We start from the raw sequence: 25,338 nt of genomic DNA on the forward strand, positions 1-25,338 counted from the left end.
CTCAGTAAGACAAGCTTTCATTCCTGGGGGAAACAACTGTGTTCTTGCTTGCTTTAGGTGTAAGTGGCAACTGGATTGAGATTGCATATGGCACGAGCTCTGGAGCAGTGAGGGTGATTGTACAGCACCCTGAAACAGTTGGGTCTGGGCCTCAGCTCTTTCAGACCTTCACAGTTCATCGAAGTCCTGTTACAAAGATCATGCTCTCAGAGAAACACCTTGTGTCAGGTAATGTTTTCTGTGCGCAGACTTGTATTGGCAGCTGTCCCTTCCTCCTGAGCAATCATGTGTTCGTATGCATTGCTTTATAACTTACAATGTTCGCACATGTGATAGAAATGAGTTGGACAGATTTAGGGGTGGGAGAGGAGCTATATTGGCTTAGATCTTCTTTCTTAAAGTAACTGTTCTTCAGAGCCTCAAGCAGTTAGGTTTTATTTGACCAAACACTGGAATAACTAACACATTCTTTTGTGTCTTATTCCAAGGTTTTCATTTGTGGAAATAAAAGGGTTTGTAAGCAAGCAGATCCCTGTCAAGTCTTACTTTTGTGGTCAGGTCCTTTGGGACTTGTCTTCTTTTAACGGTCTTTCAGGAGGCTGCAGCAAAATGTCACTATCTCCACTTGGGCTCTAGAAAAAAGCCTTCCCATGGCTTCAAGTGGCTCTCTGTGTTTCATTTCTCAGCAGTCTCCCAGTGTTTGTTGATATCCTGTTTGTCCTATCTCATGCTCAGGGAAGTGTCATGCTTTCAGGGAAGATGCAATCTCTTCTCCCTATGTAAGAGGAATCCAGCAACCAGGGTGTGGCAAAGAACAGAATGTGGCTGCTGCCCCATTTTTTTAAAAACAAAACAAACCAGGAAATTATACAGTTGCACAGCAGTCAAACAGCCCAAAGGTCATCTGTTCCCCAGCAACTTGGTCCTAAATCCTCAGTGCCCAGAAAGAGCACATCTGTGTGTAGAAAACTGAGCAACTAATGAATGAAATCATGCAACGCTATTGTGTGGTGAGAGTTCTGCTGCCAAGCTGCTGTCATAATATGCCTTGTCCTAGCATCTGCACACAGAACATTGAAGTGTGCTGTATACTACTGGCACCGACTCAGACCTTAATGTTGTGTTCCACCTACTTCAGTTTGTTTCCTGAATTTCTGAGGGAAGAGACAAAGCTAATAGAAAACAGGCCAACAGCAACAATTTGTAGATTGTTTGGCAATTGTCTGGAGATGATATATGACCTGACATTGAGTCACCAAAGAGGATTTGGTCAGTCTTGACAAAATGTCGTATAGAAATCATTAGAGAAGTTTATCTCAGAAAGTTTTGCCATCCCTTGTAAATGTTACTGTACATCTTTTCATTTCTAGTTTGTGCTGATAACAACCATGTCCGGACATGGACTGTGACTCGATTCCGGGGCATGATTTCAACTCAGCCAGGCTCAACACCTCTTGCGTCATTCAAAATCTTATCCCTGGAGGAAGCAGAGAGTCATGGCAGTTACTGTTCTGGAAACGACATTGGTAAGATACACTGTGCTGAGCCTGTGTAATCACTGGTCTTACAAAGATATAACTAACCTTCAACTCTATAACATGCAAGTCAGCTGATGGGTGTAAGCTGTTATATACTGCTCTCACCTTGAAAAGCTGGCAGGGATCTGTAAGATTCTGCTATTAATACTCACTATTTGGGTTGTATAAAGTGAGTACACTTAAAGGGCTTACTCTGAAGGTCAGAAAGAGGGAAGAAAAACTTTCAAACACAGATACAATACTTCTTTGAGCAAACTGATGTAGCATTTTGCTTTTGATTTAACTAGAGAATGACAGAAAGCAGGGGAGACTGCATTAAAGCAGATGAGCACACCAAGGTTTGAGTCTACTGCAAATTCCAGTTCACTGTTCAGGATTAAATGATGTACATGTGAAAAATTCTTCAGTGACTTTGAAACTGTGACAAAGTTTACTGAAGCCTTGAAACTGCAGAGGCAAATGGTGGTAACACGTTGCTATAGCGAAGTGATGATGAAGGAATGCATGCCAGTCAATACAAGCAGACAAGTAGTCTAGGTTCCTTTGGGGTCCTAGTCTTGCAAATGAACCTTTGATGAATAGGATGCCCTGTGAATATACTGTGGGATCAGGACTGTGGCAAGAAATCTGATGAAGTATCTAAATACCTAGGAGCTGCAAAATAAGAAAGTAGAGTTATCATAGGGGCTTAGTGTAGAGTTTGTAGTGATGTAGTAAATCCTCCAGGAATAAGCAGGAAACTCAAGAATGGGAAACCAAAGGAAAAAAAAAAGAGATTTGTATCTGTAGAGGCTTCTAACTATTGGATGACTTTTTCTGGCTACTAGTCAGCTTTGGTTCCCCGGTCCTGACACTTTAAAATAGCAGTGGTCATACTAATAAATATGAGTTTGGGTCTTCAGGCCTGTGTGGGGAAGAGGATGAGGGACTTGAAACAAATAACATCTTTTCTGGTTTTTTTCTTTAGGGCCCTTTGGTGAACGTGATGATCAACAGGTGTTTATCCAAAAAGTTGTTCCCATCACTAATAAGCTGTTTGTAAGACTGTCTTCAACTGGAAAAAGGTACCCCCATGTCTAGGGTTTTGGTTGGGAAGGGAGCAGACCCTTTCAGGTGGTAGGGTCCCCATCTCATGGAGCTGAATGCGGTTGCACTTGGCAAACCTCTAATGCACTCGAGAGCTCCGGCTGAACTCTATCAGTTGTGTGTTAGAAGCAAAGCTGTACTTTATGATCTGCTATAACCTAGAAGCCAAATAGCATTTTTGGAAAAGTGTGCTGTCAGAGACCCACTTCACAGTGGCTGGCGCCTGCTGTGCTCACAAAACAAACATTTGGTGCTTCTGCAGAATCTGTAAAACTCAGCCCTGGTACCATGCCAATGTTACATTTCAAAATGAATGCTGGGGTTACTGGTGGCAGGGTTTATGCTGCTTACAAAGGTAGACAGGGTAGTTTCTTCCTTTGCACTTGTGTTTGAAGATATTAGAACCTTTAAAACCAAGAGACTGTCTTCTAGGTTGGCTATGCAATTATTTGCTCAGGCTTGGCTTCATAATATTCTACTACCTTGCTGCCAATGTAGTAAAAGAAGTTGCCAAATAACCACAGCTGCTTTTCTTCCTGTTAGGCTAGGAAGATGGCAAGAGATCAGAAAAGATAGTGCTTTCAGTGCTTCTTGCTGTTCTTGCATCTCTTGCCTAATAACTATGAACCTGGGTGAAAATGTTGATGTCTTAACACTGTTGGCATCCAAATTGAGGATGGAAACCCTGCAGATTACTCGTGATGATTTTTAAATGATTTCTTTTTTTTCTTTCAGGCTAGATTTGTATGGAGTGGAAAGTTTTATTAGATGACTGACTTACTTATTTTGGCACTTCTTGCATAAAAAGCTCAATCCAAGGGGCCAGTAAAACAGATTACCCAGAGCATAGGAGGATCTGGTGTGGAGTCGGACTTAGCAGCTTAGTTGTGGGAGTCTTTTTTTCTCACTCCCCACATAAGCTCCTTAAATAAAGGGAAATAAGTGATGAAGAAAAAGCCGTGTCAAGTGTATAGATAATCTTGGATTTATCATCCTTGGATTTTTTTGCATATCTTTTATATGGTTAAATGTGCTGTTTCTGCAGGTTAGTTTCCTAGAGTGTCTAGCAAATGAAGGGGCTAGTTGTCATTCTTGAGAACCTTAGGTTTCTAATCATGTCAAACTGAAAATGGACACCAAACACATGGGAGTTTCCTAATAAAAATAAATGAGTAGTAAGACTGCAGGTGGGTTGTGGGGGGAGGTAATGTCTGCAGCTGAGCAGCATGCCCGTCATGCAGGGGAAGGACTTCTCTCTGGAAGAAGGGTCTTTTTATGATGGCAAGTTTTGTGCCTTCTCAGAAAATCAAAATCATACTGACTTTACTTGGCCAAACTCTGCTAGGTGCAATTGTTTTAGTAATTTGGAGTTTCTCTTCCTGTAGGATCTGTGAGATCCAGGCTGTTGACTGCACTACCATCTCGTCATTCACTGTGCGAGAGTGTGAAGGATCCAGCAGGATGGGCTCCCGGCCACGTCGCTACCTCTTCACTGGGCATTCAAATGGCAGCATCCAGATGTGGGACCTGACCACAGCTATGGACATGGTTAATAAGAGTGAAGACAAAGGTCAGTTATGCCAAGACTGTGGTGTGGCTCTGTCTCTGTCCTCACATGTGCATGACTATGGTAAATGGACCTGGGCACTAAGAGCTGTCTCTTTCAGATGTGGGCGGCCCCACAGAGGAAGAGCTGCTCAAGCTGCTTGACCAGTGTGACCTGAGCACCTCTCGCTGTGCCACTCCCAACATCAGTCCTGCCACCTCAGTTGTTCAGCCAAACCGGCTTCGGGAGTCCAATTCCAGGTAAGTCACCAATGAGTGGCACTGACTGTAAGCACCACATGTTTTACCTTTCAGGTAGGCAAAGAGGGGTTTGGTGACCTGAATGCTGGAGCTGAGCCCCTGAATCCATGCCCTCAGTGCTGTGAACTACACATGCAGAGTCCTTGATTTCTGTTGGTCTATATAAATGTGCAGATTAAAGTATCCTACAAGAAGTGAGTGATCCAGAAGCCCTCATGTGGGGGTTATGATGAGTGTATTGCTGTTTTTAGGGGGAGTTGCAGTGGTGGGTGGGAGCAGGGTGTGCAGAGGAACTGTGTGCTGTTCTCAGCCCTAACACTTGTTCTTCCCATCCTTGGTTTTTGAAGCCTCCAATTGCAGCACCACGAAACAATCCATGAAGCGGCCACGTATGGTTCTGTGCGGCCATACAGAGAAAGTCCCCTCTTGGCAAGAGCCAGGCGGACGGAGAGCTTTCACAGTTACCGGGACTTCCAGGCTTTCAACTTGGCCAGCAAAAGCCCAACAGACAAGGCAGCTGCTGCAAATGGGAATTCCAGCCAGCCAGAGGCCAGGAAGGTGGCATTTGAAAGCAGTGCAGCTGAGAGGAAGGCAGTCCTGACAACAGCGCTTGAAGTGCGAGGCACAGGCGTGACGGATGCAGGTGGGTGTTGCAGTACAGAGGTTCACCGTCTGCCAGAGAGTTCTCTGGATCTCAAAAGGAGAGGACCAGAAGAGGAAAATGAAGCCAAAACTGAAAGCAAAAAGAAAATGGGGTTTGAAGGAGCTGGCTTCCTGGGAAGGAAGAAAGTGCCCCTCCTGGCCTCTGCACCAGTCCTTGCTGAAGGTGGGCCCGAATTACCTGGTGCAGCTTCTCCATCACCTACAAAGACAGCTGCTTCACCACGTCACCGGAAGAATGACTCGTCCTGCCAGGACTACGGCTTGTGAAAATGTGACTGGTGGCAAAGATGAGGTGCAGGTGCACTTCTGGCTGGTTACAGGAGTAATGTTATGTGTTGTTGGTTGTTTCTTGAATGGGACTTGATTCTTATAACCAGAATGAAACTTGTAAGGCTATGGGAAAGAAGCTGGCTGCTTCCAAACCTTTGAAGAGTTGTCCACATCTATGTGTGGCTTTATGTAATGCTCTAAAATGTAGTACGGTACTTGGTCCAAAATATTGTTGTGCATTCTTGCGTAAATATGGTCAGGCATGTGGTATGTTGTGATTATTTTTGTTCTGGGGAAAGGTCGGGTGCTGAAGGAGTACGTGGTTGCTCAATGGAAGATGCCTTTTAGACACAGCCATGTGTTGCTGTACAGAGCTGCTGCTGTCTTGGCTGGATTTTGACCAATGGACAGGGCTGCCTCTGTAGTCTTGTTTTATGAATGAGATCTTTGATCTGTTTGCTGCTGTCCGAAATCTGAAATGTTTTGTGCAGGTTAAGAAGGAAGCTATTCAAAATACCATATTATTTTACCTCTTAGTCCAAATAAATTGCCAGAGGAGTGTTGCTTGTGCTTTCTGAAAGTGTGTAGTATCAGATAATGGGTTTTGCTGGTTGTGACTGAGAGCATGCATAAAATTATGCTTGGCAGAATACACAGAACTGGCAGGCTCTTGAGGGCTTCCTTGTCACTTTCTCTCAAAAAAGGACAGGGATGAATATGGGAGTAGGTTTACTGTCATGGTACAACAATTCTCAATTACAAGTACCTTGACATGATATTTCCTGCCTGTGTTGCACTGGCTGCTTGAGTTTGCTCCTAGTTTACTGTGGATGGTGAACAAATTTTACTGTCTGTAGATTAGTAACACATAAGCAAAAGGGGAAAGCCGTGACAGCAATTGTTTAATATGTAGGCTTTATGCCTTGGAAAAAAAGCCTGCTGGAAGTTCAGCATTAATTAATTAATGGCTTCTTTTTTTAAAAAAAACAGAAACGAACAATAACCTCAAAACTTGAGCTGAAAGGGTGGGGAAGAGGGAGGGAGAGAACACAAAGATGAAAACAACTCTCTTAAGAATTTCTTCATTTGCTGTTTATTCACCTGTGCATGAACACAATTTTGTGGTCTGGCATTGTCAGGCCAGGAAAAGAGATGGCTATCCTGACATGAAGGCCCCATTTAGCCACATGCTGGTTTATGGGTAGGTAAGACTTTTCCTTACCAAACACACTGCCCTCCTCCTGCCTCCATGATCTTACACAACTGTGAAAGCTGGACGAGAGACAAAGATGAGAGCCTCTCCCTTCACAGGCTTCTCCTATTGTACAACTTGGGGATATTCAGACTGTTCTCTTACCTTCCTCAGCTATCAGCGCTAACACACAGTTTTTACTACACAGTCAAAGAGATGGTGGAAAACAAGGCCAACTTAACCCCCAACCCCATCCCCTCCCAACAAACAGTTTTCTAACTAGGGGGCATGGGGTGGGAAAACAGCAGCCCTATCCCCTCCCCCAAAGGCCATCTGTGCAGGCTGCTTTTGGCAAGTTACCCGCTTTTCATTTTCTAGAGAATGTGGCTGTGTTCTTCAGAGGTGGGTGTCAGTGAAGGTGGTGTGCTCCTTGGTGACTGTGCTGAAGCCTTTGATGACATTGACAAGATCTTCTTCATCAACATACTGTTGGGGAGAGGGAAAAAAGCATATAAGCCAAAACTGTACCAGACTAGTCCTGCATTTCTTTTTCATCCAAGTCCCTAAAAACTAGTCCTGAAGTAGTCAGGTAAGTACATTTCTACCTCTGTACGTGTTTTCCCATTCCTCTCAATGTAAGGTGAAAACCTAAAGCATTCAAGCACCTGAATCCAAAACAACTAAATTTTCATAGCAAGCAAGTTATAAAAAAGAAAAGGAAAATGCCCCGGTTATTTATGACTGACAAAGGGTAAATACAACTATTTGTTACAGTGGGATGGGGAACTTAAAGAGGTGAAAAGGAAGATGTGTCTATATTTTTGTTTTCTGTACCAACTCTGTCGCCTGTGATTTAGGTAAGATTTTGTCCTTCAGGCTTCTTCCAACTGCACTCATGTTGAGGCATGGAGCCAGAGAAAGAGTTGGAAGCTGGAGAAAAAACAAACTGTTCCCACAGCATCACCAGCAGTATAACTGCAGACAGACACAGGTCCTGGGCCACTTCAGCCATGCAGTATAGTGATTTACGAGATGGACAAATAGGTGAACAAAACTTGCTGACAGTCCTATGCTACTGAGTATAATAAAGGGAAGTGAGTGAAATGCATGGGAAAGAAATTTGCTTGCAAAAAAAGTAGCTGAGACAACAGGGTTCAGGGACATGTAAAAGCAGTGGAGAGAGGGTGGACAGAAGAGCCCTGCTTTGTCCACAGAGCTGCTGATTTTAAAAAGCCACTGCATGTGAGAGAAAGCTTTGGTCTGTTCCTACCATTTCTGAAGCACAGGGCTATTCTGTGAACCAGTTCGAACGTACTGACAGCCAGCATGTGTGTAGGGCAACTGCAAGCTAAACCAAATTAAAAGGTTAGCACAAGATAAGCAGATAGAGCAAGAGCTGCTTCTCTTACTATGGAGAAGCTGTTCTTCTAGCTAATGAGGTACCACCTGGGTGGGTTGTTAGTCCCCATGGAATTAAATCATGAGGAGCTGATAGTTCTGACAAAATGACTGATGGTTGGTTGAGTCACAATAGCACTGACAGGAAGTCTGTGAGTGGCAAGGAGAGGTAGGAAGGGCAACCTGTACCCGTGGGGGTTTTGCCTAAGACCCATCACTATCTGGTCACATAGTCTTACCAGCTTCCCTGCTGTTGTGGTATAAGCAGCTGTGGCAGCAGTGGTAACAACATCCCTGTGCTGTGACAGCGTGCCTCTGTATTCTAGCTCTTCTAGCTGTTTGATGAAGGTGAAAGCCCAAGGAAGCTGCCTGCACTTATGTGCCAGACTTTTCTTTGCATTTTGGACAAGATCCACATAATGGTAACTGCACACTCCATTTGTTGCTACATCACCTGCTCTTTGCCCCAGTCTGTTTCCCTTGTGGGACCCTTATTAGCTTTTTCTGGGAGGCAAATACAGCTCGCCAGCCCCCAAACCCCTTTCCACACATTTGCTCAGGGAAGAGTGGAAGCCACGGGGTGGAGGTTAAAAAGCCTGTTTCCTGGCGACAAAGAGGAAAGGAAGTTGCCACTGCCCTTGATAATCATTAACTTCTTTTATCTGTGTGTTCAGGCTTGTGGTGGGAAAACTGGCCAATCCTGTCCTCTCCTATGTTAAAAGATGGACATAATCTTTTGTAGAAAGTTGCCCCCCCCAACCTTCTAGTCTCATGTTGGCAGAATTTGAAGTAATTTGTCACGAATGCCAAAAGATCACATGATCTCTGCATTGTCACTAGGCAGAGGACAGAGAGCTGGTCTCATCAGCAACTGAGTCCAGGGTCACAGAACAGAAGTCACTAGAACACAAGCTCCTGCTTTTGGCACTGAACGTGAAAAGGATGTCAAGACATCCCTTTTCACAGGTGTACATTTGCTGAAATGCACAGAGAGAAAAGCCCATGAGTTGACCAAATAGAAGGGAATTCTTCAAGGTGTGTATCCCTGGTAGACCATGGAGTGGGAATCACAGGCAGATGCATGTGGACCCCTTATATCCTATGAGAACAGCCTGTGATCATTCAGAAGAGAATAGTAGGCAGGAAGAAATTTGAGGATCTGATCTCTAACTGTGTCCTTCTAGGTCTTCAGGCGGTATCTCTAGCAGCTTTGGCTTTTTAGACCCTTCCTGATTCTAACAGAACAGAGAAATCCCTAGCAGGTGCCAGACAACAGCCTCACAAAGGAGCAGGTGTCCTTACCATGCCACGACCAGAGACGCGGTGATTGCGAATAATGGTGTCCCAAGGTGATTCTTCAACAAGAGACTTTTTGTCATAGAGGCTGAGCAGCTGGCTGACGCTGCGATGGAGAGAGGCTGGGGAATAGGTGCGACTGAGCTGGCTCTGACTTGGCCTCCTCGCCCCAGATGTGATGATGCTGTGGTTGCTTGTGGGAGAACCAGCTGCTGGAATTTTTGTGTCCGCCAGCCCCTACAAGGAAGAGATAAACTAGTAAATCCAAAATATAAGGGTATGGTCTCAAATATGCTATCTGAACAAAACCAAAGCAGGAGTGGAAGGAAACCAAGAAAGCCATGCTTCAAAAATCATGCACAGTTATAAACAGACCAGAAAAATGAAACTGGACCTCATAAATCATATTGTTAAAAAAGATAAAAACACCCAACCCCTCTAAAGGACTTTCCCTGATTTTTTTTTTTCCCTTTCTCTAGTTGTTTGTTGGTTTGAGGTTTTTTTTTAACTATCCAACAGGCAGAGGTCCAAGCATTTTTTGACTGTCAGAATGATAACCCAGGCTTGCACAGCAAGATGTTGGCAGACTTCCTTTTCCAGTTATCAGTCATGACCAGGGAGAAGGCATTCACCCACCAGGAGAAACATGCAACATTAGACCCCTTTGTGCATGCTCTTTGGGTCATCTGGCACATCACACATCTTGCAACTCTGCAAGCTAATGACTCTACCTCAACGTGCATTGTGTAACTTTTGAGGGTGACGCTGGTTGATGGATCAGATGTGTCAGCAATGGTCTCAAACTGAGATCAAAGAGAGGGAGGAAAAGCATTAGGGCAGGGCAAGGTGCAATGCAGGTGCAGTCTGTTCCTTAGGGAAGCTGTGAATTAGCTGTGGGTCTGAAGTGGAGCAATGTAGCAGGATGTGAGGGAGCAGGGAAACTGGAAAAGAGAGGAACTATTTAACTTTTAACTCTTGTCAGGTACATGGGAAGCCAGCATTGCTTGCCATATGACTTCACTAACGACTGTAAAATACGAGTGATTTTGCCACTTCATAATAGCTCTTTCCTAACATCTCAGATTCTAAGTTCTTTCATTCTATTAAGTCCATGAGTTTCAGGAAAGGAGAGGAAAGGAGAGGAAAGGAGAGCAAAGGAGGAATTGTGCAAGCATGCCAACAGCAAAGACATTTTAAAGTCAAGAGGAACAACAAAACATGACAGACTGTAGTGGAAGAGGAATCAAAACCATGAGACCAAAATAATAAGTTTCTTATGCTCTTAGCCTTTGCCAGGAGAAGGGGCACACTGGAAATCCCATTGTTTCCAAGAGCTTCTTCGTTGAGGCACAGATGCAGCTTCTTGGCACTGAGACAAGAAGGAACGTAATGCGTGAAGGATGCAGGAGTCACTGTTCTGCTCAGTGACATTTACAGGAAAAAGAATCTGAGAAGTGACAAGAAGAATCATCTCACAGCCAGTGCCTGGGAAGAAGTATGGAAATAGAAGGCACTGCTGCTCCTGTTCTCAGTCTCGGAATGATTGCCATCTTCCTTTTGTCTTGCTTTTCCTCAAAGAGTAGGATAGCATTGCTCTTCTACTATACAATGGAACGTGCTCTTCATCTATTTTTTTTTTTTTTACAGAATTGTACCCTGTCAAAAGTTATAATATCTTAAGGCATTTCACCTAGGTAGTGGTTGGACACTAGAAAAAAAAAAACCAGAATCTCTACTTCAGTAAGTCCTGCTTTTTGCAGGCCAATTTCTTGGGTACCTGACAAAGACCTGAAAGGTTCCTCTGAAAAGCACATTTTATCACCTACCTTCTCAAAGCATGCCAAGGCCTTTTCAGATCTATTGCAGATGCCAGCTAACATTAGATGAGATCAGTGGCTTTGCATTTTCTGTGGCTCCACCCCCAACTCTTTCATAAGCATCAAAAGCATTTCAGGGCCTGCAGATCACATGCCATACAGTTCTTTTTGGACTAAGCCCCTGTAGACTGGTGCTCTGCCTCCACAAGTACACCAGACAGCCCTTTTCCTACACTGAACAGTCTTCATTTGGTAAACCAAGAGTGTAATAAATGGTAGAAGAAAAACTGGGTATGGGGGCAGATAAAAGTGTAACACAATGGATGCAGAACATTGCATTTTACCAAACATACCGGATGGGTTTCACCCGATGAATACACACTCATTGGCGATGTTCTTTTCTGGAGTGGAACTAAAGGCGGTCTGTCTCGTGCATAGGGTTGCTTGTGGACTTTCCTTTGAAGAATTAAGGAGAGAAGAATAGCCAAGAGGATCAAACCTAGAACTACCATCAACACTGCAAACCACAACTCATTGTAGAATTTTGCACGTTTGGACTCCGCTTTGTCCTTCTCTCCAGGTGTTGTCAAGATCAGACCTGTAAAAATCAGGAGGGATTAGGGGAGAAAAGGACTGTTATTTCAGAAAGCATTTAACAATATGCTATCCCTTTCCTCACTAATAAATTAGGCAGAAATTTAAGTAATTTTGTCGTCATGTGCTTATTTGCACTTATGTTCAAGGTGGCATAATGGTTCAATATGCTAGCAGGCTATAATAAAAAGCTTACTACCCTCAAGAGACCCTGCTTAAAGTTCTGGCATTGCTGCTTAGGCTGGAAATCACCACTGCATCAGCAGCTCTTGAGAAAGGAGGCAGTGAAGGTGGAATGCGAGAAAAAAAAGGATTCTCCAAGTAACCTTGAAGAGTTGAAATGACTACAGTAATTCAGAGCAGTACAGACAGAGGACATTCTGTCCAGTACTGTGTAGTGTCAGGCCTGTGCAGTTAAAAAGAGATAGGGAGGAAGACTTAACCAAAAAGAGTGATAAATTAATATAAAACCAAATAACATGAAACATTTTATTCCTCCTTTCCCCACCTGTTAGAAAAAAAATGCCAGCTACTTGGTTGTCTCTTTGCATGTACACAACACAAGCATAAGAAATCTCAGTGACAGGATTTCCTGGTTATTTGCAGTCCTGCATGCGCACCCAGACTCTTGGCTAAGGAGTTTCCATCACCTTCACTTGCAAACCTTCTCTGCAAGCTGCCTGCAGTGATGATTGAGTTTGCAGTAGACTCTGGGTACAAGCAGCAATCAAAAGAACAAAGGATCAGAGTGTAGAAGGTAATGGATGTAGAGCAACCAGGAACATTTTGTAATGCCTTTACAGCAGCCTTGCCTGAAATTCTGCAGGAGAATGGAGTGAGCACATGAAAAGGGATATCAGGGAAACACAGTGTAAAGAGTAATTGCAAAGACAAGGCACATCTGTTTTAAGAAGCTGAACAAGGTGCAATTGAACAAAAGAAATAATTAAAACCAATATGTCAGTTAGAAATGGTTCAAGCTTAGCTTGTCTTACCAGAAAACTAAGGAATGAAGAAAAACCCTGAAACCTTTTACTGGTAGGCATCTATTACACAACAGACAAGAAGTGGCTGGTATGCCACTGCACTAAACTCCCTCACTTCCACAAAACAGGCAAAGGCCTTGTAGACAGAAAGGAAACAGCAGGTGTTATAAACTGGGTCTGTCAATATCTCATGTGACATCATTCTCATAAGCTGGTTAGGGGAACACATCCCAAGTGAAACTGAGAAGACTGGCTGGTTGGTCATATGAAAGGAGCAGGTGGATGCCCCTTACTGGGATGGGTGAGATGCAGGGAGGAGAGGGGATACATATTTCCATCGTCAAACTGAGGAGGAACACGGAAAGAGAGGATTAGAATTCAAGGTAATCTTAACTTGGAAATAAAATCTGAGTGAGAGCAGATTCTATCCAGCAGGAAAAAGCACTACATTTTGCAGCAGTATATTTATGTAAAAATAAATTACATATCTATAGAGAGGATCTGAAGATGCTCGTGATGTAAAGGAACAGAAATCTATGCATAGCAAAAACCATCACGCTACCTATATACCTCATACCCTAAGGCACTAAGGAATCTCCTGATCCTGCAATGAGATGACATCCTGCCTGGCATGCACTATGTATTAAATTTCTACCACAAACACAGAAAATGAGTAGGTGCTAGATAATTTCTTCACATATTTACCAACTCCGTCTCCGGCGCTGTACTTGATGACTGGTGTCACAGCACTTCCTTCATCAGTGGTACAGGTCACTTGAAACAGAAAGGCTGAGCAAAAAAAGGTTAAAAAAACCTTTCACTATCAGAAATAAAAATTCTATAGGAGCTGCTTTTCACCATGATCCACCCTCAGAGGTGTCCAGGTCTAAGAAAAGCCAAGGCAGGCAGAGCACATAATCCACCTGAGTCCCAGATCACAGCTTCATAATCGCTTATACAAGGGTATTGAACTTCTAAACTATGATGAAGCACGACCGATCATACGTAGTCACTGTTATGATGTTGCAAAAAAATTATGCTCTTCTTTCACCACCTAAATTTCCCTCTTCTAATGAGAAATAACTGGCAACTATCAATTTATTCATCATCATTTCATTTTGCCCTGAATCCCTGATACGGTATTACTGGCTGATAAAAACATGTTAAGAACTTTAGAGTTAAAAAAAAAACCCAACCTATTAGTGTCATTGCAGTAATCAGGAAAGTAAAAATAAGTTATAAAATCTTTTGACATACACAACTCCCCAATGCCTTAAAAAAACATTTTTTTCTCCCCTCCCCCATTTCCTTGTATTTTAAAGACTGCAAATTGCAAAAGAGAAACTGCATTTCAAAACATTGCTGATTCCAAGAGCTACCGACTGAACTTGATTCTGAAGCTGAAGATTTTTATGCATTTCCCAGAGTGTAGCCCTGAAGGGTGAAATTGCAACACAGCTCCAGGACTGAGGAAAGCTTGATGCTCCCAATGAGCCACAGCAATCTCACCCAGTCAGGTACAATGTTTAAGAGGAAGCTTAGCTCCGAGGATTTTTGTTTCAAGCACCTGCTTAGAAGCACTTCATTGTGCCTGCAGTACACTCCTGTGCTCTTAGCTTGGGATGCCTATGGAGAGTTTTTCTCAAGTTTAACACACAGTACTATCAGTTTAGCTCAACAGCCTTTCACGGAGAGAAACCTACAGGAAATTGAAACTCACTTTTGTCAGATGTCCTCGGTAAATACAGCTCAGTGTCAAAGCCACTGTAGATGCGCTGGCCACTCTCAGTTAAGGCGTACTCCTTCAGGCGGCCGTTCAGGACGAACGTGCGGCTCCAGTCAATGTGGATGGTGGATAAATTGCTGACAATGGAGAACGGAGCTGTGTACCGAGGTGCTGCAAAAGAAGGTAAAAAACCCCTCGTTTCTAGCCAGCAGGCACGACTGAGTTATATAGTGCAAAGAAAGAGACTCTATGTGATACAAAATCTCTGTCCCTTGCTCTCCCTCTCTCTCTCATATACGTGTGCATGAGTAGGGACGACATGAGAAGAAAAGAGAAAGCTGCTGGAGTGTGACAGCCTCTACACTGAGAAAGCAGAAGTATCTCCTGTCTTTCAAATACAAAAAGACCTAGAACTCACTTCCTTTTCCTTTGTGGTGCAGACACTAGAACTGAAATGAAATTGCAGCAGGTGAGAGACAGGGAGTCACAGGAGTCTGTGCAAGTTCAGCTGTAGCATACTGGGCTGTGGGAACTGCTAAGGAGAGAATTGTTTTGGAAGCCCTGAGAAATTGCCCAAGTTAATATTTTAAAACACACACACACATATAACATGAGAACATGGTGTTTCAGAAAATAAGGAGCAGATGGCAGGCAGAGAGAAAAGAAACCCAGAACTCACTTCAGGGAAGGAGTTCATCAATTGGTCTCAACAGCTTGCTGACAAAAGATTTCATTTAAATTTGAGGTGGTCGTTTCTCATGGTTTTGCCATTAAGCCATATGCCCAGTATGTGTTGGTTTGCTCAAAAGAAAGCTGCTTATCCGGCTACACTTTGCTGCTAACTGCCCGCTGTCACTAAAACAAGCCTTCTAGGCAAAAGGAAGGAGACATTCAGAGTGACACAGGAGACCTGATGTGAAAAGCTCAGCAAGGCAAGACTGAAGGAGGAAGGCTGTGGACCCAGTGGGTAGAAGCTTAAAAATAGTTTTCAAACTCTTTGATTTTGTATGTCTTGCTAGTTCCTTATAAATTTTCTCCCTTTAAAAGTTCATTATCATGTTTGAGCTTTTTAGTATGCAATTTAATAAAATAGAGCTTTAGAGATAAGGAACTTTTTCTTCTTTTTCAGTGAAAAGAAAATCCATGTCTGTTCTTAACTTTTCAGGTAAGGATGTAGGAGATGCATTTTTTAGAAATTGCTAGGCAGAATTACCTGGTGATGCAAAAGGGATTTTTGGAATGGTGATTCTGAAATCCTGACACAAGACTATGCAATAAAAAGCCAACATCCTCTTTGCCCTGACCTAGCAGGCTGAGGTGAAATGTCCATCTCATGACTCTGGCTATAGCACTATAGATCTTGTTAATAAAAGCTGATGTTAGACTACTACAAATTCAGTTTTGATGGCAAAATCTATTCTGACTGTAGGCACAGGTCCTGCATGTTTAATTTCCATGCAGAGCACCACATGGCCTTAAAGTACTGCCTGTGGTGGTTGAATAGATAGCAACAAATTCTTACTTCTGTGTCAACAACGATCCAGTAATTCAGATGACATCCAAGGAAAACTCTCATGAGCCCTGGCAGAACTGTGGCATGAATTAGGATAAAAAGATTGTTCCTGAAAAGAACCACCAGGTCTCTTTCAAGATCTCTGCTTTTCCAAGAGATTATTTATGTCAGTGTATTTATTGCTACACATCATCCTTCTGGTAATACTTGAACATTTTATGTTCTGCAGCTTTGCTGCCCATTTTCAGTAAAAGAAAAGGTTTCCAGGCTCCCAAGACAGAGGATGTGGTATTAGATGATGAGCAAAGAAATATTTTTGAAAGAATGAGCAGTCAAGGCCCAGAGTAGAATTTCAATTAGTGGGCACAGGAGGCACAGTGAGTGAGGACAGGGAAAAGCAGGTTTCTGGGGCCATAATCTTTCACAGAGGTGGAAAAGTCATTTGGTGTTACTCAGCCCCGTGCATTGGAAGCGGGCATTGCCAGCTGGAGAAACGTTTCTCCTACTCACGCTCCTTTTCCGTAGTGAAACCAATCCATTCTGAGGCACTGCTGCCAACAGAATTGTAAGACACGACTCGCAGGTTGTAAGTAGTGTAAGGTTCCAGGTTGGACACGTTGGCACTCTGTCCTTCTCCTGTGTACTTCACCTCAGTTGGGCCAGGACTACAAGCCTTCACTGCTGGCTGTAGGTTGAGGGGACAAGCCATATACACATGGAGCTCATAGCTGAGAAGAAAGTTTAGGTTTTGATTAAACAAAAGCCATAAAAACATAACAGTCAATATAACATTTCATCCTAGATGCTATATCTCTGGCTACTGGAGAAGAGAATGGGCTCAATCCTAGTTTTTCCCTTTTGGCCCCAAATGTAAAACATCTATGGGCAATCACAGTTGTAAGTCAGACACACTCACAATGAAACTTTTAATGACTTTTACCTTGCTGCTCACTTCTGCAAGTCAGGATTTGCCCAAGTAACTACAGGATGTAGCTGCCTCTTCACTGCCAGTTGTTGACCTCACAACTTTTGGGGCTGTGCAGCCCCAGTTGCTACACAATTCTGTCCACTCACAACAGCACATCCTCTCCACCTTCATCCTCCCCCAGTATTCTGCTCCAGAGAAAAGCAATTGTTTATAAACACTTCACAGATGATATTCAGGCCACAAGGGATGTCACCACCAACATGGAGAAGAAGTAGCACAGCTCCTGCAAGTGTTCAGTGCTCTCAGCCCTGTGATTCCAGCTTAAATTGCTCTGCCGCTATCTCTAGTCAAGGTGTGCAGGTATGTCTGGGTGGCAGTTCCTACCTGGTAACAATGCCATTGGGTGACTGAGGGGCACTCCACTGGAAAGAGGCATTCCTGGAGGTGACGGTGCGGATCTGTGGGGGAGGCTGCTCCGAGGGTGGAGCCGGCTGCGTGGTGATTTGTGCCATGGGTCCTTTACTGCAGCAGTTGAAACAGGTGCAGGCCTCCACGCCGATAGAGTATGTGGTAAAAGGTTTTAGCCCATGGATCGTCTGCTGGGTGGCAGTTCCTTCTGACAGCTATAAAAATGAAGAGGGAACTTGTCACAACTTCAAGCACCACGAGTACTACATGACAGTTATGGAGATGAATTCACTCCAGAAGACAGGCACAAGATTCTGCAGGTACTGGGAAGTCTGTGTTCCTTTTTCTCTCATTACAAAGTGTAAAGGGCACTGTTCAAAGGAAAAGACCATGCCATCAGTGGCCTCACAGATGTCCTGAGTTGAGCTGTGACTACTGTATACCAACTTCCAAATGTCATTCTCAGGAGTAGAGAAATAGAAAACCTTTAAGGAGAAACTCTGCGATAAGTGGTTGTTCTGGTTTAGCAAGGAGCAGCTTTTGGCTTAGTAACAGGGGGAGCGGGTTGCAGTGAAGACCCGGTAAAGAGTTTTTGGACTCTCCCCCGGCTCCTAGGTTCAGACCCACCTCCGGCCCGGCTGGGCCAATCTGGCGCCTCTGCCATCACTATTTAGGGGACGGGAATTCGGAATGCGAGTCAGGAGGTGTAAGAGTGATACAAGATGGAGGCGACCACGAGGACCCTTCAGCCAGAGAAGGAGGAAGGATGGAGAAGCAATAGACCAGAGACTCCTCTGCAAGCCGTGGCGAGAATGCAAGCTGTGCCCCTGAAACCTATGGAGACCCATGGCAGGACCGAGAGTTACCAGCAGCTCCATGTGAGTGAGCCCAGACGGGCGAGGGACTGTGTGGGGAGACGACCATGGCCCAGGCCGTGTTGGAGAGCCTGCACGCCGCAGAGCAGCCCCACACGAAAGGCAGAGAGGAGCTGCAGCCTTTGGAATGGGTGCACGTCGGAGCAGCCCGTGCAGGGCTGCCATGCGTGTGAGTTACCCCACGGACTCGCAGGGAGGACTGGTGTGGAGTTCACCCGTCCTGAGGAGGGACAAACAGCAGAAGCTATCGGGAACAGACTGACTGAAACCCCCACTGCCTGCCCCCCCGAACCGCTCAGGGTGGGGGCAGGGTACAAACCCCGGGATCAGGGCTCTGAGCCCGGGAAGAGGGGAGGGGTGGCAAGAAGGTGTTCTTAAAAAGGCTGGTTGGACTCTTCATTGATGTATTACTCTGTGTTGTTTCATTTTGGTTATGTTTTGGGTTTCTGGGGGATGTTTTAGTTGATGTTGCATTAAATTGTTTCTCTGTTTTCTTCCCCAAACCGAGTAGCCTGGTCTGTTTTGTCCTGAACCTTAAGCGGCAATTATGCTCTCCCTGCCCTTGAGCAATTCTCAGCCACTTCGGTACTCGAGGCTAATTGTGGTCTTTGTTTCCCTGATGGGCCTAAACCAGGACAGTGGTACTGAAGCAAAAAGAAATAACTGTGGAAAATAGCTCCATGGTAAGTGTGCTAGCAGCTACTCATGCATACCTCACAAGATTCCTCGACATCTAAAACAGGAGACAGCATTGGGCAGAGTGATATGAATATGTCTGGTGGGTCATTTTACTCACAGATGGGAGAATGTGCTCCCTGTTAGGTACCTCCAAGTCAAAGGCCAACATGATGCTGGTCTGCATTCAAACAGCCATGGTGCTGGGTGAGCCTGTAAGGAAACTCTCCTATGCTCAGCAAGGGAGACCTAGCAGTTCTGCCAAAGGAAATGGTGCCCTCGTTGTGAAATTGCTCACAAGAGCTGCCACTTCACCTTGTTGCTGCAGTCATTTGTGGGTATATCTTCTTAAGCCAAAGAAATAAAAATATGTAGAAAAGACCAGTGAGGGACAACATCTGCTCCTATTTGGCAGCACATGTTTTAGCAGAGTGCAGCAGAAAATATGAAGGAATCATGCAAGCTGTTCTGGTTTAGCAAGGAGCAGCTTTTGGCTTAGTAACAGGGGGAGCGGGTTGCAGTGAAGACCCGGTAAAGAGTTTGCGGACCCTCCCCCGGCTCCTGGGTTCACACCCACCTCCAGCCTGGCTGGGCCAATCTGGCGCCTCTGCGATCACTATTTAGGGGACGGGAATTTGAAATGCGAGTCAGGAGGTGTAAGAGGGATACAAGATGGAGGCGACCACGCGGACTCTTCGGACAGAGAAGGAGGAAGGAAGGAGAAGCAGTAGACCGGAGACCCTTCTGCAAGCCGTGGCGAGAATACAAGCTGTGCCCCTGAAACTTATGGAGATCCGTGGCAGGACCGAGAGTTACCAGCAGCTCCATGTGAGTGAGCCCGGACGGGCGAGGGACTGTGTGGGGAGACGGCCATGGCCCAGGCCGTGTTGGAGAGCCTGCACGCCGCAGAGCAGCCCCACACGAGAAGCAGAGAGGAGCTGCAGCCTTTGGACTGGGTGCACGTCGGAGCAGCCCGTGCAGGGCTGCCATGTGTGTGAGCTACCCCACGGACTTGCAGGGAGGACTGGTGTGGAGTTGGCACGTCCTGAGGAGGGACGAACGGCAGAAGCTATTGGGAGCAGACTGACTGAGACCCCCACTGCCTGCCCCTCCGAACCGTTCAGGGGGGGGCAAGGTAAAAACCCCGGGATCAGGGCTCTGAGCCCGGGAAGAGGGGAGGTGTGGCGGGAAGGTGTTCTTAAAAAGGCTGGTTGGACTCTTCATTGACGTATTCCTCTGTGTTGTTTCGTTTTGGTTATGTTTTGGGTTTTTGTGGGTATGTTTTAGTTGATGTTGCATTAAATTATTTTCTGTTTTTTTTTTTTTTCTTCCCCAAACCGAGTAGCCTGGTCTGCTTTGTCCTGAACCTTAAGCGGCAATTAAGCCCTCCCTGCCCTTGAGCAATTCTCGGCCTCCTCGGTACTCGAGGCTAATCGTGGTCTTTTGTTCCCTGATGGGCCTAAACCAGGACACAAGCAAAGGAAAGCACATGGTACTTCTTGGTGCCAGAGCCAGAGATAAGCCAGCAGCATGGCAGGTGTGAGAGAATGCAAGTGGAGAGCCATGCAGGCACCAATGAAAGGAACCAGCTGAATCAGACATGGACACAGCCAGTAGTACTCGAAAGAATAAATGTGTAATGTGCAATCAGTAGGCAAGTTAAGCTCATGGACAGGATTAATGACCTTAGAAATTGTCCCTAGCATTTCCAAGCTGAGTGAGATGGGATAAAGGAAAAAATCCCATACCAATATTTATCTACTTGTAAAAAACAAACAGTGTTATAGACAAAAAGTACTGCACTGATTTGGTGGCAACTGTTCCAGACACCTTTCCCAGCCCTTGCTTTTCCCCACATCTCCCTTTTTAACAACTCTAATGAAGCCCTGCAGGTTTCCTAAGCTGAGACCAGTCATTTCTGGACACCTAATGGTGTTTACACTGAGAAACCAAATAAAGAAGCAGCTGCTTGGCTACTTGCACTATTCTTCAGTGCTTTACCGTGAAATATTTCTTACCAACAAGAAAGATTTTAAGGGAAATCATGTCCAGTACTGTCTTCTGAACTTCAAATCTGTAGGCTATCCAAAACACACAATCATTTCCTGAGGTCTGCGCTTCCCACCTGCATCATGTGGACTGGTGGGAGCTGTTTGGAAGCATTTTGTTTGAACAGTTAGCTTCCTCTGAACAATATTTATGATTCCCATCTCATTGACATAGCACATCAACACATCAGAAGTGTTTAATGACAAGGTTAGGTCCTTGAGAAGCACATCCAGATGAATGAAAGCACTGGTGGCACTTTAGCCAGAAGAGAGCATTTCAGAGCAGATAATAATGGGAGTGCAGGAGAGGAAGACCTGTTTGTCTGCAACCAATAGTAGCAGCTTGTAAGAACAGAATTGTTAAACTAGAAAATGCAAGCTCAAATGAAAGTACAGAAACAACGTTGACAGTACTCACCACTACGTCCGTCCCTCTGGTGTCATTAGAAAACAGTCTGTAGATACTGACCACCCCATTTGGCTTCAGAGGAGGGCTGATATTCACCACAGCCACTGTGGATGCCACTGAGTCAAAGAGGGGAGCTCCCAGGCCCTCAGGAGGGGCAGGGCCTGTCCGGCAGCGGGACCAGTTGCTCGGTGTCCGGCCCGCTGAGTTTACCGACCACACCTTTGGCACAAAAAAACCCAGAGAAACTGTTGGCAAATGTTTGAGCCTGAAGAACATCCATGGTTAGCCAGGGATACCACTGCAACTGCACTGACACTGAGAAAAACTGCAGCGTGATGATGTCCATGCAAAATGTCCCCTGTCTGCTGCCCACAGCACCTGTATTGACTCGGTGCATTTTTCTAACAGAAATGTGGAATGTTTCTCACTGCTACTTTTAGAGAAAATAAGCATATGAATGTCTCAGACAATGTGTGTTCATGTGTCTTCTTCATACCTGATCCCCAAACTCTGACTTCTGTCATACTCTGCAAAGAGGATTCCTTGAGAAGCTGTAATAATGTTTTCAGAGACATCTGAACAAAAATACTGGTATCCCTTCCTGCCAGTTACTCCTTTCTACACATTTTCTTTATGCATGCAAGCAGCTTCGATGAGTTCAGCCTGGCACTGTGTGACACTTCAGTTACAGTTGCACTTCAGTTTGTCTGAATCGCACAGTCAAACTCTAGGTATTCTTTAAACCGGAAAGTTTTACAGGAACATCCTCCTCTCAAAACTATTAAGGAACCAGTCATTTGGCTAAATTTTCAGTAACCTGTAATACAAATAAAGCCCATTGAAATGTATAGTTAAGTCAGCATCTAATTTATTTTCACAACATTTGCTTTACTGCATGAGCACAAAGGCAACGGCTTCAGTTCCAAGATTTCAAAATTTAGCAGCTTAAATTAGACTTGATTAAAAACCACACGTCTCTATGAACTATGCCTACTGATTTTGTCAGCTTCCCAAAACCAGAGTGATCTGCAGACTACATAAAACTCAGCACTTATTAAACACACTCTCCAACAAATCTGCATGAAAATTAAATTTTGCTTTCATCAAGGAGTGAATAAACATATGGAAGGATGTATAATCTTATTTATCAAAAACCATTTGTATAATTAAACCCGAATATCATAAAAGGTTGCCTTAGGTCATCATTTGCATGAGTAAGTAATTTGTAGAATGTCAGGTACAATAGACAGAAGAGATGGATGCGTGAGTGTATAGGGTTAAATTAGGCTCAATATTAGCCAACCACATAGTGATCAATCAGAATGATAGATCTAAATGGCAATACAAGAGGACTGTCTGAGTGATTTTTAGTATAAGTATTCCTTAGTAAGCTTTCATGTCGAGTGGTCTAACTACAGTAAAACGTGGTCTTAAATGATCTACTCTGAGCAGAACTCCTGGGGAAGTGGATGGTGGGACTATGCCTTAAAAAAATAATAGAAGGTTTAGAAAGAGGTCTTCAAAACTGACCCTGGAGTCCTTCCAGCTTGCAAAATTAAGTTCCGAGACCACAGAACATATCCCTAGTAGCCTGGGGAAGGAAAAAGTCTAAATACCACCACAGCGGATTTGAAAACTGTGGTTTGGCCAATTAGAAACTCAAAGTTCCTGATTATATCAGTAACATATAGCACCATCCAGTGAAACACTATATAAGTAGAGATGATGATAAAAAATGATAAAAAGCTCAGCTAAAGCATTTTCATTTTCAGTGAAATCAGTAATATATCTCTGTTGTGAACTTTTCATAAAGTCAAGCTCTGTTCACTTTACTGCAGTAGGTCAAACCCTCTAACTCGGTTCAGTTTCAGCTGCTACAAAGATTTACCCACAGTCATTCATTTCGAGGGACATATTTCTTTGCAGAAAGCATAAGCCACATATGCAAAAAAGCAGCTCTGAGTGTGCCACTGGCATCGCCTCAGCACTGACCTGAGCTCAAATGCTCCAGTTATATCTAGGCTGTGGCCTTAATAAGCATGGAGCATAACAGTGTTGGACCTGACCTGCTGAGAAAGCTGCCCACAGCAAAACTGAAGATGATGAGTTAGAAACAGAGTCTTCCTGTGTAGCACAGGAATTCAGTCTTAGAATAGGAATTTCCTCATAGGAATGAACTTCCCCATAGGAATTTCAGAGGAGGGAGGGATGCAACTCACTTAGGAAGAAGATGCCTCACTGAAGGTTAGATGGAGACACCTTCCTTCGTCAATCCCTTTCCTATCATAGGTCCCTACACCATGTCTTTCAGAAAACAAGCCTGATGTCAGACAAACAGGGCTCTTTCTCTCAAAATATTGTCTCAGGACAAGGGAAAGGGGGATGCTCACCCCTTTCATATTATAGCTAATTGCTTTAAAGGACTCCTCCAGGAGGCAGGTTCAATCATATGATCCAATAGAGATAGTCAAGCCTACCGCCCTCCAGAGCCAAAGCACAATGACTCATCTTTGTACTTGGGGTGCTCCCAGTGCCCCCTTTGGGTCTGTTTCATTTTGCATAAGACAATGAAAATAAAGCTTATTTTGCGGAGCACAAGCAAGTGGCTCCCCAGTCCTTCCCCAGGGAGGTGGAGGGGAGCTGAGATTGTGGTCCATTCCTCAGATGCCACATGCCTGTCCCCTCTTGTAAAAGGCCAAGGTCACAGATGCATGCGTGTGGGCCTGACAGACAGGCATGTTCTGAGCATGCCTTCTAGACAGAGGTCAGCTTCGTCCTGCCAAGATATGTTTCCAGCAGAAAACCTCTAGGTGTCTGTGTAATACAGCTTCTGAGACAGCTGTGACAGCTAAACAGGACTTCTGAGGATCTAAATTCTGGATTTACACTGACCTAAGCTGGATTCCCTTAACTCCTCCTGCTTCTGCTCCACCATCTGTAAAGGCATGGATGGATATAAAAACATTTCCCTTTGAGAATCACCATCCAAGTAAATCTGGTCAGTGGTTGGAGACTTGGAGCAGTAAGTGCCCAGAATTGACTGCAGATGGAAATGCTGATGTTTAGCCACTTCTTTGCATGAAGAAATGGGACAGCATGGCCACAGAAGTCACAATGAGGAATGCCTGTTAAAATCAAAGGTTTTGTTGCTGTTTCTCAAAAAGTCACCACAAAACAGACTCGGTTGAGAGCTGTTCCCTGGCTAGGCTGGTTCAAGTGAGATTTCAGTTTGGACTTTTGTAAAAAACCTTTTTGGGCTCACAAAACTTCATTATAAATTGTGATATAATCAGCATGAAAAATATTTAACTGCATTCATATAGAAATGTAAAGAGGCAGTATTACCTGCTGCTTATAAAGTAAGAAGATTATAAAACAGCAAACAGGAATATGGGGCAAACGAGAAGCAATTACATCTCAGGGATGTATTGGGTGGCAAAACACAGACAGCAGAAAGCCAACAAAAGTTTCTTATAACTTGACTTGCTGAATATACTATCTCCAAAGACGTTAAGTCTGACACCTTGGTGCATGGCTCAGCAATCTGCCAAAAGATGTACAGCTGCTAATGATTGCACTATCTCCAAAAAGCCAGCAGAGGGCTTCAAAATCAGCTACATGGGGTAATGATTTAAAATGCTTTATCAACCTGCTGGCCTCTGGCCCAGACTGCACTTTGAAGTGGAGCCAGAGAGAGTGAGGAAAACTCTACAGAGACTGTATGTTTGGAGGACAGAAGAATTCTAGTTACAGGTAACTAAGCTTGGGTTTTTCCCATCATAAATGAGCCTTCACTGATCTCTACTTCTGGAAGAAACCGGTGACGAGCCATTGCTCAAAATGATCACAGGACAACCGCAAGGTCCATTGGCACAATAAGATGAAGAAAAACCTATAAGGAGCAGAAAGTGACATGCTAAAATGGCCACAGACTTACCACAGTGAGCCCAGCCTTTAAGCTTAGTAAAGCTGAGTATCAACTCCTCCCATAAAGTGCAACAAAATCCAAAAAGCCCTCAGGTTTAGGATGTGAAAAATCATGATATTGTAGATGGTGACAGTAGAAGCAGCCCATTATATGACTCTCCATCACTGAGCCTCTCAAGTTCA

The 25,338-nt window shown here is 44.3% G+C and overlaps 2 protein-coding genes across 4 annotated transcripts in view; one reads left to right on the plus strand and one right to left on the minus strand.

Annotated features, from left to right (window-relative positions):
- The window catches only part of KCTD3 (potassium channel tetramerization domain containing 3), a 28,238-nt gene extending 22,312 nt beyond the window's left edge, over positions 1-5,926 (plus strand). For all 3 annotated transcript variants that reach the window (XM_061991425.1, XM_061991426.1, XM_061991427.1), the window contains 6 exons: positions 58-228; positions 1,371-1,526; positions 2,506-2,602; positions 4,010-4,194; positions 4,292-4,430; positions 4,778-5,926. In XM_061991425.1, the coding sequence (XP_061847409.1) occupies positions 58-228; positions 1,371-1,526; positions 2,506-2,602; positions 4,010-4,194; positions 4,292-4,430; positions 4,778-5,360 (1,331 nt within the window). In that variant the 3' untranslated portion in view covers positions 5,361-5,926. The remainder of the gene's footprint in view (positions 1-57; positions 229-1,370; positions 1,527-2,505; positions 2,603-4,009; positions 4,195-4,291; positions 4,431-4,777) is intronic.
- Positions 5,927-6,449: 523 nt separating this feature from the next.
- Positions 6,450-25,338, minus strand: part of USH2A (usherin) — a 392,303-nt gene continuing 373,414 nt past the window's right edge. The window contains exons 64-71 of the mRNA XM_061990105.1: positions 21,238-21,447; positions 17,198-17,436; positions 16,396-16,613; positions 14,367-14,543; positions 13,352-13,435; positions 11,420-11,664; positions 9,256-9,486; positions 6,450-7,041 (exon numbers count right to left, since the gene is read on the minus strand). Of these exons, the coding sequence (XP_061846089.1) occupies positions 6,952-7,041; positions 9,256-9,486; positions 11,420-11,664; positions 13,352-13,435; positions 14,367-14,543; positions 16,396-16,613; positions 17,198-17,436; positions 21,238-21,447 (1,494 nt within the window). The 3' untranslated portion in view covers positions 6,450-6,951. The remainder of the gene's footprint in view (positions 7,042-9,255; positions 9,487-11,419; positions 11,665-13,351; positions 13,436-14,366; positions 14,544-16,395; positions 16,614-17,197; positions 17,437-21,237; positions 21,448-25,338) is intronic.

This window comes from Colius striatus, chromosome 2, assembly GCF_028858725.1.
Source record: "Colius striatus isolate bColStr4 chromosome 2, bColStr4.1.hap1, whole genome shotgun sequence".
NCBI classification, from domain to species: domain Eukaryota; kingdom Metazoa; phylum Chordata; class Aves; order Coliiformes; family Coliidae; genus Colius; species Colius striatus.